Here is a 15,758-nt window from a genome sequence, read left to right as displayed (position 1 = left end):
AGCAACACCTTTGCTTTTGTCTCCCTTCTCTCCCAATCTGGAATAGAACCTGCAATAGTGGGTTTGGGCTCATCCCCACACACAATAGACCACAAACTATTTCCTTCTAAAATAGTCATTAACTTAAATTTCCAATTCACATAATTTTCTCCATCAAGTTTGGTGGATTCATTCATATAATTATCAAGCAACAAATTTGCCATGATGAGAAGCGTTCTCCAATCACCAATATTCAAATATTAGAGAGGGCAAACTTATACACATAACACAAAAACCACATCTTGCAATTTCACAACTTCAATATTTCCTTAATAATAACCACCCCTTTTTTTCTTTTTTTAATATCACCAATAATAACACTTTTCCTCTCCCCCTTTTTTCTTCTCACTAAATCATAAAAAAAACATATACTCATTCAACATACAAGACTACCAGAACCAACAGCGAAACCGCATTTTATAGGTAGCATCATTCATAATGCAAGGTTTTTTTAGTAATCAGCTTTTCAAAGGAGAAACCTTCTAAATCGCAGAGCCCTTCCGCACCAATACACCCTAAAAAATAGAACAGGTTTAATCTAGCAACTAAATTATCACCCTTCAAACAGGCTATTCTGCAAAAAATGGGACACAAATAACCTGTGAGGGAACAAAACTAAATATTCCAGAACAGTTCAGTTCACGGAGATGAAACTGAAGTATACGCAGCCTGGCTGATCATTATCTACAAATCCAGCTTATAAATATGCCCTGCTCACAAATTCAAAACAAAACTCACTTTGGCTTTAACATGGAACTATTTCCATACAGGAAACCACAACTCAAAAAACAACAAACAAGACTAACCGACCCTGCCCCTCCAAAACGGCGTGCTTCGCAAGCTTCTCCACGCTCACTGCAGCAACCCACAGCTCACACAGCTCTCCTCTGTAACACACAGCTTCTCCACGCTCACTGCAGCAACCCACAGCTCACACAGCTCTCCTCTGTAACACACAGCAACACAGCGCACACAGCTTCTCGACCTCACACGCTCTGATCGCTCGACTTGGGCTCTCACACTCAGCCCTCAACCTTGCTCCGATACCATGAAAAGATCAGAGGCGCACAACATATCAACACAACTCAGAAACAAATCTGAACACATACTTCATTCACAGATTCAACAAGTATATATACAAGCTCGAGAAGTTTCTGGAGATCAGTTGAGTCGGTGGCTTCTTGGAGAAGCTTCCCTGTTTTCAATGGTTTCTAGAATCAGCGTTAAATCACTGTTGAACATTTGTGGCAGGTAGTTGGAATTAATTAGTTTCTTCCAACATCCATATCAAGTTTGTGAGAGATTTTTCGGCAAAAATTACATGAAATACCATTTGTCCACGTGTTTCGAACCAACCAGTGTGGTACCAACCAGTGTGGTTTATCGTTAGGACAAGTTGAAATTTTTCTATATAATTTTTATATAAACAATAAATAAATAGTTTAATTAATTTTTTTCTAAAATAATGTTATCGAAATTCTTCTATATAATTCTTATATGATTAAATTCTTTTTACATAATTTCAAAATCAAATATAATATTGATGAATGACACATCTATATCAAATATAATATTGATAAATTGTATATATAAGTGTGCATGGAATTCTAATCTAAAAATAAAGTTCTGTTTAGACTTTGGATAAAATTCTTTTCCAAGTTTCCATAATTTAACACATAATAATAAGTATGATATAGATGTGTACATAAAATTTTAAATTATTTTATATTTTTACATGAAAAAAATAATTTATTTTAATTCATCATATTAAAAAACTTGATAAATTATATGTGTAAGTGTACCTGGAATTATAATTTAAAAATAAAGTTCTGTTTAGATTTTCCATAAAATTAATTTCCAAGTTTTCATAATTTAAAATAATAGTAAAATGGTTTCAATAATTTAAAATAATAATAAATTAAATAATAATAAATATGATATAGATGTGTACATTAAATTTTAAATTATTTTATATTTTTACATGAAAAAATAATTTATTTTAATTCATCATATTAAAAAACCCAAATTAAATTAAGCTTTCCCATGTAAATGTAACCCTTCCCAAATTAAATTAAACTTTCCCATGTAAATGTAACCCTTCCCAAATTAAATTAAGCTTTCCCATGTAAATGTAACCCTTCTTTTCAAATTTGGTTCCAGGTGGGTAGTGTACAAACAGATGCTACGGCAGTCGATGTGGATCAAGGAAAAGCACATGGGGTGCTCATGAATTTCGCCGGACAACTAGAGCAACACGCTGCCGAACATTGGGCGATAACGAATTTGCATGGTCGGCTAGAGCTATATAACTGAGGCAGGCTCGGAGTTCATGCAGTCCCACGGATTTGAATTTATCAATGGCGGAGCCCTGGAAAGTGAATAATGGATGGGCATTCCTTCTTATAGCTTCATTGTCTGTCTATGCCTATGCGGCATGCCCGCCACCACCTGTTCAATGCGCTTCTAAGGACTGCCATCTCACAAACTTTCGTGGTTTCTGGGAGGATGAAAGTTCCTGCAGGTTCGCAAATGCCATTTTCCCCAAAACTGAGGATGAGCTCCTCGGAGCAGTTGCGGATGCAGTCAAAAAGGGGAGGAAGATGAAAGTTGTAAGTGCTGGATCTCATTCGTTCAATCGTTTCGCCTGCCCCAGCGGAGACGGAGGGGTTGTTATCAGTACTCGGGATTACAATTCCCGTATCATGGTGGATGAGAAATCTTTGACTGTTACTGTTGATGCCGGGGTAGGGTTGAGGACGTTCATTGATACGCTTGCGTCAAAGGGTCTGGCGTTGCCTCAAACAACCGACTGGGATTTTATTTCCATGGCCGGCATCGTTAGCACGGCAGCCCACGGGAGTGGATTGTGGGGTAAAGGCGGTGGAGTCCACGAGTATGTGGTGGGCATGAGCCTCGTTGTTCCTGCGCCTGCGAATGAAGGATATGCAAAGCTCCTCCATTTGACAAACAACGACGAGGATCTGAAGGCCGCGAGAGTGTCTCTGGGAGTTCTGGGGGCCATCTCACAGTTGACATTTAAAGTGGAGAAAATGTTCAAGCGGTCGGTCACTCTGGATATGAAAGACGACTCGGATCTAGAAGACGCGTTCGTGAAGTTCGCTGAAGCCCATGAATTTGGGGAAATAAATTGGTATCCTTCTCTCCATCAAGTCGTGTACACAATCCGGGATAGAGTACCTGTTGAGGTCTCAGGAAACGGGAAAAATTCCAACCCAGCCTTTCAACCGATGACAGTACAATCTGTGGTGCAGAGTAGGACAATCGGTGAGAGATTACATACATTCAGAATGCAATCTTTCCTTTTCTTTTTTTATTTAATAAAAAACTATGAAAAGAAAAAGAATTCTGTCGATCCAACCTGATAAATCTCAACGCTGATTCTTTATGGGAGCAGTAGCGTTGAAATTCATTTATTGATTATAGTTGTAATATTTTTTGTCCGTCCTTTTCTAATGGAGATAAAAAGCAATGTGTGTGACCTGCAGAGGAAGAGATTTATGCGACGAGAGACACAGGTAATCTCTGCAACATATCTAAAATCCAAGTAACCCGAGGCGTGAAGACCGGAAATGGATATCTGAATGACGGGCTAACGTTCAAGGGATACCCGGTGATTGGCTACAACCATCTCATGCAGGCTTCCTCCGGATGCCAAGGGAATCCCAGCAGTGCTTCATGCCCATGGGAGGGAAAACAGTTGGAAAATAACGACACCATCTGTAATTGGGACACGCAAGTGCACGGCAGCCTTTTCTTCCAGACGTCCATCGCCATTCCTTTGTCGAGGACAGCAGAAGCCATTGGGGACATCAAGCGCCTGCGAGATATTGACCGGAGCTTAATGTGCGGGATCGACTATTATCTGGGAGTCCATATGCGGTACTTCAAGAAATCTGAGGATTATTTGTCACACACAGAAGACAGCGTGGACTTTGAATTTCTGTACTTCCGCTATCGCGAGTCCGGCAGGCCACGGTGGAATGAGCACGTAATGGAAGAAATGGAACAGATGCTTCTCCACAAATACGAAGGGGTGCCGCACTGGGGCAAGAACCGAGTCTACACGTTCCAGGGAGCTGCACAACGGACGGTGAATTTGGATAAATTCCTGGAGGTAAAGAAGCGGTTGGATCCACACGGGTTTTTCTCCAGTGAGTGGTCGGATGGAGTTCTGGGTATCGGAAAGCATGGAGTAGAGATATGGAGAGATGGATGTGCTGTGGATGGGCTGTGCGTCTGCAATGAAGATCGTCATTGCGCTCCCGAGAAAGGATTCTTCTGTAAACCAGGAAGGGTTTGGAAGAAGGCCCGCGTTTGTAAGCAAAAATGACAGTTAAACATCTCTACGAGAGATAAAATTTTAGAAATAGGTGGTGTTTCAAAATAATTCTCTGCGAACGCCAACACAATCCGCCGTTATAATAAAACAATGTTCCGAGTCTGATCGCATGACTGCGTGTGAAGCAACGTCCCACCGTGCTGCAAGAAATCATGCTTCATTTACACCATATTAAGCTGATTTAGATGGGTATCGCGCAAGATAATTCATGTTCGTTCACTTTGTGTTGTTAGATTTTTGTTTGATTACCATGTTAGTAGATTGACGCTGTTCTTTTTCAGTAAATGCTGCATACACCCGTTTTACTTATTTTGGGGATTATCAGAAAAATATAATTACTATGGAGTTTTTCCTCGGTTAAAAAAAATGTTTTTATATTGAGGCCCGGGTTCTGTGGATCGCCGTGGAAAGAAAAAAAAAAGTTCGTTGACTTTATATTGAGGCCTGGGGTTTTATGGATCGCCATATTTTATCTCCACCAGGCAGAGACGGAAACATCAAAATTGATGAAGGCCTTACTCATTGAAAAACATGATTGTGACTTTTAGAAACGCTAGAGAACCTTCGCATCATTCCCTTGCTATGTCACTTGATAGCATGGTATCTTCCATTACTAATGCCTAAGGGTAATTGTATGGTGATGTTAACTATATGATATAATTTAATACAAAATTATGATGTTCAAATATGATAAAATAGAGTTAAATAAAAATTTCAAAATAATAATTTATCAATGGGAATATGTGAATTATTTTCTACCTATTTTTAATTAGTTAATAGTTTGAGTTTAATTTCAGAAATAGTTAATCACCTACGTGAGTTAAGATGAGGACATTTAATTTTAAGAGTTTTGAATTTATTTAATCATGTAGTTCCAAATAATTAAATAAATTAATATGATTTACTAAGTATCTCATTTTGTGTGGTTTTTTTCTCTTTCTATTATCATATTGGCATCAGAACAAGTTTTAGCTATCTTTTACTAGTGAAGTGAAAATATTTTTATAAAATAAATATCTTGAATGTACTTTCAAGTTATAATATCTTTAATAATTATAGCAATTAAATGAAGTAGGTGTTTGAGATAAATAGCAAGAATGTTATCATAGTCCTCCTATATTTATATATAATGGAATTGTATTAGTTATAATTAACAAGGGGTTTGGTTTGTAAGTCTCAAGGGTTAGCTCAGTTGGTCAAAATTAGTGCCTCATCATTCTCCTTGAAGTCCTTGGGGTTAGGCCTAGCTAGTGGGCCGAGGGGCTAGATTCCCTTCGGGTCGATCAACCCAGATTTTTCCGTGGACTTAGCGCCACCCGAGGTGTCGTGAACCACATCGAAAAAAATAAATTGGTTTGTTCATAATTAAAAAGGTTTGGAGTTTATCTATATTATTGGATTTTTTTGACGAGTAAAAGTTTCACTAGATTTTGAATGGAATTCTCTCTAAGTTGTAAATTATTATTGATAGAACAATTTGTCACAACAAATTTAATAATATTATATGGAATATTAGATTATGCATTCTTTATTTCCTCAGATCTTAGATTTGTTCTCTATAACTTACAAATTAAATTTAAGGAATCACTAAAATATGAAAATAAAAGAATATATGCACAACACATTAACGAAACAAATGAACACAAGATTTATCTTGAGAAATAGAATATCAGACAAAACCTACTAGAAGGTGAGGCCTATGCTCTTCTCTCTTTGCTTCAATTATGAAAATACACATACAAAGGGATGGGAACTTGTTATGGAGTTAGCTTTTAACACTTTGATATAACTGACTATTATAGGATCTTCCTCCTCTTCTTTTATTCTCACACTATACCCCCATCAAATGGTTTTCTCAGTTATGAAACAATATACAATGGCATCGCTTCTCCTCCTAGTGGCTCAATAAGAATAAGTTTTTGACTTCCTCAACCCTCAATTGTGATAAAATTTTGGACCTTCTAGAATATTCTTGAAAGCCTACATCTGGCTAGTGCTACATGCGTGAGTAATCGGGGGCTAATGTGGCATCCATTGATACCATGGGGATCAACTTGGGGGAGGTGTAACTTCGGCATACAAGATCTAATTGATGTGACTTTTGTACAATTGGAAAGATTTTGGTGTACAAATTAATATTAAGGTTGTGCACACAAGTTCTATACACTGCAACCCTAAAAATGATCATTTTATGCCTCAAAATGGCTCCATATAATTATGGACCCCAATTTTCCAAACTATGACATACCACTAAAATGGTCCCTACATGCCAATTCGTCTAATTTTTTTAGTTAAAAAGTACCAAGTTAAATGAAGAATTATATGTTGATCTAATTTAAATCAACCACATTATATTGGACTAGTGGAAATGCTCTCAACAAAAGAAACTTCCAAAACATAAAGGTATGAAGTGTAAAAAAGTGGGCTTTGTAGCTATGAGTCGTAAAGCAACGCTATAATTCATATTTATGAAATCCATAAAGGAGAACTCCTACAATATGTCAATTTTGGAGATTAGTGCTTTGATCATGTCAATCAAGATATTTCCATCCTCAAATAACACCCATTGCTTGCATACAACTCCTTCAGGTTAATCAATACAAGCACTCCACCAATCAATACATTGGTCAGAAACATAGCTTCCAAGTATGCATTATCTCGTAATATTTTCATATTCAATAATGGGTTTGCAAAGAGTACTTTATAAGTACTCTCTTAGATGATCAACATGTCAATTTCTTGTATTTATTCTCGATATAGCTTTGCTTCCCACAAAGGTTTGTGGAGTGGCATTGGTTCCCATAAATACCCTCATTCTAGTTTCTTCACCATCTCAAACCCCCTCTCCTACTCCTATTCCTATTTCTCAGTGTGTCTCCAAATTTGTTTGTTTAGAGCCTCTACTATTGCCTCCTACTTTGTATACTACTCCACCTACCCTAATAAAGTGTCCTACAATTAAAGGTATTATGGCTAGCAAGTCCATCATTAAGCTTATTGATACCTTTAATAATATTATTAGTATTGCCACTATTAACTCCTTTGGTTTTAGCCAATAGTGTATCGATATTTAGGCTATTGCATGGGTATAGCTTCAGTGGTTTAGAAAATGGTTTGTTTTCCCATCCACCAAATATCAGCTTTCATAAAAGGATATGTTGGCCCATTGTGATGAAGCTCAAACAATAGGTGCCCCTACTTCATATAGATTTTGGGTGGTTAGATATACTCAACATTAGTCCTTAGTAAATATCTCAAATGATTTAGAACACAATTTAATTTTGGGTGGTTAGATATACTCAACGTTAGTCCTTAGTAAATATCTCAAGTGATTTGGAACACAATTTATTCTGCCATCCACTCCGGTTCAATTCCAAAAAACATGTTTGAATCATTATAATGAAGTTTAAAAATAAAATATCCTTATTTTAAAATATTTCAAATTCACCATATTAAATAATAATAATAAATTATTTATATTTAATATTTACTCCAATTATAAACAAAATAATAACACATTTCAAAATTCTAAAAAAAATTCTATTTTTTCAACCATTAAAGGTTAATATACAACTTTTTTTCAGTACGAAAAAAGCAAGATTTTGTATTAATATCGGATGAGTTACATACTACATATAGTCTGTTCGAAAAATGAACTTAAAACATAGACTCAGAAGTCTATAAGCAATCCTCATCATAAACTTTATCTCCTGAAAGCATGCACGGAGGGAAGAGAAGCAGAGATATGTGACTAAACATTGCACAATGTATGAAATCAGAAAAGATGACCAAAAGTTTGGCAAGAGATAGATAAAACCCTATTGTATGAACATCACCTGTAGAGATGTAAAGCATGCATTGTGAAGGAACCATTTGCCAGGACTCAAAGAACAGAGGGAAGAGAGAAACAACAAACAGATTATGTTCCAGGAAGGGAAAAATCCTCAATCTGGTATGTGGAATCACCCAAGAGAATATCCATTTTCCATTTGCCCAGCTGAATTAGAAGCCCTTTCTTTGACAAACTGTCTGCATGAGTATTTTGTGATCTGTCCACATGTTGTATAGAATAATCATTTTCCTTTTTCCAGAAAAAATCAATTCTATTCATCCATCCTGTTAGCAAATGATTTTTTATGGAAAGTTTGCCAGTAACATGATCAATTATAATTTTAGAATCACCATAGATCTGAAGAGATGGAATGTTTAGGAAGGTGCTGAAATGTAGGAGCCCTGATAGTGCCATTGCTTCAGCTTTGTTGTTTGTGCCTTTCCCACCATTCCAGTGAATGGAAAAATTCTGATCTTCATTCATGGAAATGAAGATACCGCAAGCACATATACCGTTTTGCGCTGCCCCATCAAAAAAAGCTCTAGGGAAGCTCATCTGGAAAATTTTATGTTCTCTAATTTTTTTATTTTTATGTTGTATGATCTTGGGTGAAGAGAATTATAAAGAGAGATGATCTTCTCAAAGACTAATTGAAAATATTCCTGTATGTTTTGGAACACAAACTTGTTTCTCCACTTCCAGATTGTCCAAAAAACAAGTTGAGGAATGGGTCTCCATGATGCTTTCTGTGTACTCCACCATTCAAGTGACTCTTTCAGAGAAGAATGTAACATAAAACTAAAGCCAAAATAAGATGATAGGTTCCTCCATAGCTGAAGGGTGAAGCTGCATTTAAGGAACATGTGATAGTTATTTTCCCCCTCCGCTTTACATATTAGGCATATACCCGGTCCTGTCCATTTTCTCTTCTGCAGATTATCCCATGTGAGATTTTTGTTATGGTAGACTAGCCAGGAGAAAATGATAATTTTGTTGGGGGCCCCTGTTTTCCATAACGACAAAGGGAAAAGATGATCTGATAAGGAAGTTGGCTTCTGGTCAATGATGAGTAGATATCCTTCACACATATATTATCCTTTCCCCTTTTCCCCTTCCAGGTGAGAAAATCATATGCTTCGGTACGGCAGAAACCAATATTCCTCATGATCATCAGGACCTTGTCCCATTGATAAGCCAAGATTCCATTTAGGCCCAGCTCTTGGGCTTCTTTCCAGATGGGAGAAGGTCCCTGCCAGCCTGCAATGACTTGACTCCAGGTAAAGATCCCCGAACGATGGAAATTTTTTTTGATTTGAGGTGGTATATTGATTTCTTTCCCTGATCCCAATATAATATCAAAACCTATATACACTCTATTTCCATTCTGTAAGCTCCAAGAGAGGTTTTGGAGGAAAAAAGACTCGATTTTGCGAAAACTCAGCCAGATGGCAGAACCATGTGGGGACCCTATGGTACCTTTCCTGTACCAGAATGAGAAATCTTTATTGCCCATGTACTTCATCCTTATGGATCTACTCCATAAGCTATCCCCGAAAATACTCCTCCAAAGAGATTTACACAACAAAGCCATCCCAAATTTCTGAAGATCCATGATCCCCCAGCCTCCTAGATCCTTTGGAAGAGTGATGTTTGAGAGCTTTGTCAGATGATATTTTCTTTTTTCTTTGCTTCCACCCCAGATGAAATTTGTTGTCATTCTGTTCAGCAAAAAAATAATACTTGCCGGAATGTAAAACAGATGGGCCCAATACACAGTCAGTTGTGCTAGCACAGATTGTGCTAAAACCGCCCTGCCTGCCATAGAGAGGCACTTATTTTCCCAGCCTGCTATCCTTTTGAAATAACGATCGGAGATCCACTGCCAGTCCGCTTTTGTATAGCAGGAAGGTTTAAGGTGAAAACCAAGATATTTCATGCCTTCCTTTATGGGCCTCGCTTCTATATTGTACAATTCTGTCAAGTACTCTATAATTTCCATATCATAATCCCCATGATAGTTGCTTTCATTTATTTGAAGGCCAGTAGCTTTTTGGAAATTCTTCAATATATTATAAATGCAGCTCCAGGAGAGACGGCAGAGCATTCCAAAAATCAGAATGTCATCCACGAAAAGGCTGTGTGAAATGTAATTTCTTCTGCTGATCATCATGGGACGACAATGCTCCTCCATGACAGCTCTTTTTATATGTAAACTTAGTGAATCCATTGCTAGGATGAAAAGGAGCGGGGAGAGGGAGCACCCCTGTCGCAGACCTCTAGCAGCAGAGAAGAAGGCAGATGGGTATCCATTGATGAGGATAGCAAAGTTAACATTTTCAACACAAGCCATGATCCAATTTGTACAATGATGTTTAAGGCCGATTTTAGAAAGAAGACATCTTAGAAAACCCCAGTCAAGACAGTCATAGGCCTTCTTGAGATCTAATTGCAAAATTGCAGCATCAAGCTTTTTTGTATGTAAAGAATGCAAACCTTCTTGAGTGTTTGCAACCGCCTTAAAGATATTCTTGTCTTATAGATTTAAGATTATTTTTAAAATTTTATAAGACAATTGGTTAAACAAATCTAAAATGAAACTTAAAGGTTACTCCAAAAATAATTATAAACCATCTTGACTCTTAAGCAATTAATAGTAATATGCAATGACTACAATTATGAAAAAAATTATTAGTTTTTTCTACGTTATAATATGTTTTTTTTTTAAGGTTTGCTCATTTAATTGAGGTTAGGCCTCTAAAGGGTTTTCTCATTTAATTGAGTTTAGGTCTTTAAAAAAGCTCGCTCATTTGATTGAGTTTAGTCCTTAAAAAATCTTACTTAGTGAGAAGTCATAAATTTAATTCTCTTTAAAATTAAAATATTAAATCGACATGAAAGCATTAAATAATAATCCAGTAATAACCCATTTTCATAAATTCTGCTTATTACAAATAAGCGCAAATATAATAGTTACCAATCTCGAGAAACGGTGATATGTTTTCTCATTCAAAAGTAAAATTTATTGCGAAATCTTATTAGACAATTTTAACATTCGTTCAATTCATTTCAATAAAAATATTAGTAGTTATAAAAAAATTACGAAAAAATCACTTTATTTACAATCTACTCGTCAAATTCCATCCCTACTTACCCCTAACTTACCTAATGTCCTCTCTTCTCACGTAACCCAACTAATGCCCTCTCTACCCTACCACTACCTAAGAGCTTATGGTAAAGCGAGAAGGGAACCTATTATTATTAGTCCCTGCCTGGGACTAATAGCGATCGATCCATCGTTGACCATACATTAACCGGTCTTTTGAGCAAAAAAATTTGTGCACTATCAAAGTTTAACCAAAGTTTATCTCTTCAAATATCGGTGTAAAAAATTTATAACCAAAGTTGCAAATTAGAAGTCTTATTGCACGCTTCACGTGCCCCGATGTTATTTCAGCGGGGACAAAATATTTTACCCTAAGTTTTATGCGATCGCTTGATCGTTGACCATCAATTAGTTCATCTTTTGACCGAATTTTTTGTTGGCTTAGGTAAATTTAACCAAAGTTTTATATTTGCAATTTCATTCAGTTCAATTTTAACGAAGGTTTTTGGGCTATAAAACATTCGACCCGTTATTGAAAAGTTCACGCGCCCCCATGCAACAAGGTTGGGGTAATTTTATTTCATCCAAAGTAGGGTTCGGGCAAGGTTTTCTAATATCCAGGAAAAAAAATTTATATCCATTTTTTTTAAACAGTAAGCAAAAATTTATAACAAAATTTATTTCGATATAGTTAATGCCACATGGCTAGCTGCATGGCTATCTGCATCATGTAGATCTGGTATCGAACACTAATGCCATTATCTCTGTATTTATTTTAGGACCCTGACGCGTAACCGACGAGGAGGAGCAGAAGAGGAGTAGTTAAGCACTGAGTTTCTTTTCCCTGCAACTCAAATCAATTCATATTTGATCAAAAGAAAGCATCCCTCCGTTGATGAAAAATTTGGAATAGATTTCGGGAAGAGGCTGCTAATGCTGCTTCAATAGTTTTTTACCGATTCAAGCTTCATTCCGGAAATTATTCGATGTTTTTGATGGTTTAAGTTTTCCCTGTGGATTCACAACTAGTCTTTTACGTCATTTGTTGTTTCTATTGCTTCTGTTACTAAGGTGGTTGTTCAAATTCAACACTCATTTTACCCATTCCTTATCGTTGATATAGATTAGCGGTTGTTGCTTTGGTCGCTTTCAATATTTTTCTCTTGTGAAGTCGAAGACCCGAAGACCCATTTTAGGCATTTGTTATTTCAGATTTGGCATTATTAGGTTCTTCTTGTTATTGGTCTCTTCATTATCTTGCAAACTCAAAGGCTTATTTTAGGAGTTTGTTACTGGAACTTTTTGTTGTGAATCTCAGGACCATCTTAAGTTAAGTGTTTCTTCTTGATGTTATAGCTATTGATGTTTTAGCTCTATGTCGTGAATTCCAAGAAAATCTGTAGTGTTTATTATTGTTTCTTGTTTTAGTTTTTTCTTATGAATTCAACGCTCATCCTGGGCATCACTAATTGTTTCCCGAATTGGCAACTAAGATTGTAAGGCAGCTTGCGGAGAAAGATGCAAAGAAGCATCGCACCAGAAAGAAGCACCACAGCATGGCATAAGAATTTTTGAGGCAACTCTTTCTCTGGTACGCTTTCTGCAACCTTGAGTGATATATATTACTTGTACCCTACACAATCAGTAAAATAAATATCTCAAGTACCGGAAATCTCAAGTACACTTTCAGGTAATCTTTCTGCAACCTTGAGCGATATATAATGAATATGACAATATAAACAACAAATATATCTAGGAAGTGCAATAGATTCCAGGTTATGCAATAGATTCTAAGTTACAGGCTAAGTTATTTGTTGGATTTTCTATTACATGTATACTGCAGTTAAAAAATAGTAGGAAAATTTTATGTACCTTGAAGAGATTATTGATCCGGCCTTGAGTTTTATCCGCAACACTTGCAGGTTTCGGCACTTGAGTCATACCCACAACACTTGCAGGTTTCGAATGAATCACCATCTTCCCACCAATGAACCTTATGCGCTCAGGTTTTTTATGTAGGTATTTAGACTAAAAAATCATGGTTGAAAACATGCCTGAATTTTTCTTTTCCTATTTTCAGAGTCATCAGGCCTACCACATCCACACCCCTTGCTGGTTGTAAGCTTTGTACATGTCCAACATCCTGCGAGTTGGGTTTTCAGGGATCCCGGTCAGCAAAAATACTGATGTTCTAAAAATGATGAGTGGAATTACGAATTGGCGATGGCATACCAGAGTAAAATATAGGATTGGAGTAAAATAGAGGATTGGAGAGAGGGATCTTAATGCAAAACAAGGAAGCTGATAGCAGTGGAGGGAAGAAAATGATTGTGTAGTGCAGGCGAATTTGTAAAGGCAAGTAGGGTGGAATAGTGCCTGCATTACCTCACTTCCACCTACTCCTTTGCAGGCATGTGACCAACGTAGCATCTTCCTGTCGCAGGTAACATACCACCAACAAACAAACAATAGGGGGGAGATGAGCGATGGAAGGAAACAGAGGACGGTGGACACATGGAAACAGATGTCGAGAAATGGTGGGAGACCGCGATGGCAGTGGTGGCCGGAGATCTGACGAGTTCGACTGCCTAGAAAGTAAAAAGGTCATCTTCACGGCTTAAAACATACAATTTTATTAACATTTATTGTCATTCTAAAATGGCACCTCCATGACGGGCATAGACTTCGAGAAACCATGAATGTTCAATGAGAATTTGTTGTATTTATTTATATATTATGTATTTTATGCGTTTAAACCGAGGAGGCTTCCAATCATAAAACTTCATTGAGTAAATTTTTCATATTACAACATATATTTTTTACCACAAGTTTTACCAATGGTGTGATTTTTAAAAACTTAAATAGATTTACGTAGTAGTTAATTTACAGATTTTACAGAGATTTACAAATTTAACTGAGATTTATTAATATTTTGCTTCTATTTAATTTCTTCTATAAATTAAAATGCAAAAATCATAATATACATCCAACATAGTATAAATTAGGTAACAATATTATTTATCTCAAAGCAAAAATTCTTACAATTTGCTTTTCACTATAGCCTTATGCTTTTTTACTACAAGCTTCACTATTTAAACTTCATTAATGAGGAATCATTCAAAGGTTTTGAAGTTTCTAGAAGTTAAATAAATCTAGGAAAGTCCATGAGTATGACTTAATTCATTCCTTCATTCCCTTGCAGTTTCCCTTGCAGTTTTTACATCGTTGGATTCTATATTCAATGCAAGAAAAAATCATGCATCTTAGAAACACTAAAAATTTCTTTGCAGTGAATATTCCAAGCTTGAAGGACTACTAATTTTAAGAAAGGATCTGTGCCTAAGCTTGAGCTATGGAGGACCAGCATTTCATACTAGGGCCCGTCATTTGTTTCAAGGATGAGCTGTTTCTGCCATTCGGAGTTGATTTTGAGTCATTTTTCCTTATCATTTGTTTCAACGATGAGCTTCTCTCGGGTTGTTGATTTTGAGTCATTTTTCCTTATCATTTGTTTCAACGATGAGCTTCTCTCGGGTTGATTCTGAGTCATTTTGCGTCATAGCAGCAAGTGGTTAAAGTGTTTTGCCACGTGTTTGAAGAGTTGCCTTAATTAATACAACAAAGGTTTATGAGCATTGGCACATCGTTGAACCGTTGTTTTAAATAATGCAACGCATAATTGGTGTTGAGGGGCACATAACAAATTACAGTTTGAACTATCGCATGCAATGCAACGCATAATTGGTGTTGAGGGGCACATAACAAATTACAGTTTGAACTATCGCATGCCATGCCAGACAAGTTGTAGGGTAGTGGGCCCAAAGAGTTATACAAATGGTAAATTTGTGGGCCCACACCGTAAAACGTGGTGATTTATTACTACTTTGTATGTGACATCTCTGCATGCACTCCAAGTGTCTTTTGCAAAGGGAGCTATGTTTTATTACAAGTGTCTTTTGCAAAGGGAGCTATGTTTTATTACATCTCTGTAAGTGCTGCTCACCCGAAAAGCCTTTAGAGAGTTTAGGCAAAGTTCCCAGTGTGCGATCTTAGGATTGAAACGTTGCTTGGATGATTCCAATTCGTTGGTCTAATTAGAGATCTATCTGAATATGGCAAACTGAGAAGCCACGGAGGATATAAGCATGTCAGGGCTTGCGGCAAGGATTGCATGTACAGAATTAGGTTGATTATTTCGTTTGAAGCCTTGGCATAGATCCAAACCCCAATCTGCAAAAATATTATATTTTATATAATTGTTGAACCAACTGCTTTAACTGTTTCTCGTGAATTCGAAACTTAGCTTAGGCATCAATTTATTGTCATCGCTGCTAATGCTGCTTCAACAGTTTTTTACCGATTCGAGCTTCATTCCGGAAATTATTCGATGTTTTTGATGGTTTAAGTTTTCCCTGTGGATTCAC

At 36.7% G+C, this 15,758-nt stretch overlaps 1 protein-coding gene and 1 pseudogene across 1 annotated transcript; one reads left to right on the top strand and one right to left on the bottom strand.

The window, feature by feature from the left end:
• Nucleotides 1-2,396: 2,396 nt before the first annotated feature.
• Nucleotides 2,397-4,390, top strand: LOC149209160 (L-gulonolactone oxidase 3 pseudogene; annotated as a pseudogene).
• Nucleotides 4,391-4,438: 48 nt separating this feature from the next.
• LOC149209159 (uncharacterized) lies at nt 4,439-10,422 on the bottom strand. Its single transcript, XM_089398529.1, has 2 exons — nt 9,972-10,422; nt 4,439-4,539 (listed from the first exon to the last, which is right to left on the bottom strand). The coding sequence occupies exons 1-2, from the start codon at nt 10,420-10,422 to the stop codon at nt 4,439-4,441; spliced, it is 552 nt and encodes a 183-aa protein (XP_089254655.1).
• Nucleotides 10,423-15,758: the final 5,336 nt, after the last annotated feature.

This window comes from Pinus tabuliformis, chromosome 1_2 (assembly GCF_031772625.1).
Source record: "Pinus tabuliformis cultivar Carrire ecotype Pingquan chromosome 1_2, CPIR1, whole genome shotgun sequence".
In the NCBI taxonomy this organism is placed as follows: domain Eukaryota; kingdom Viridiplantae; phylum Streptophyta; class Pinopsida; order Pinales; family Pinaceae; genus Pinus; species Pinus tabuliformis.
This window is presented reverse-complemented; position numbering and strand designations above follow the sequence as displayed.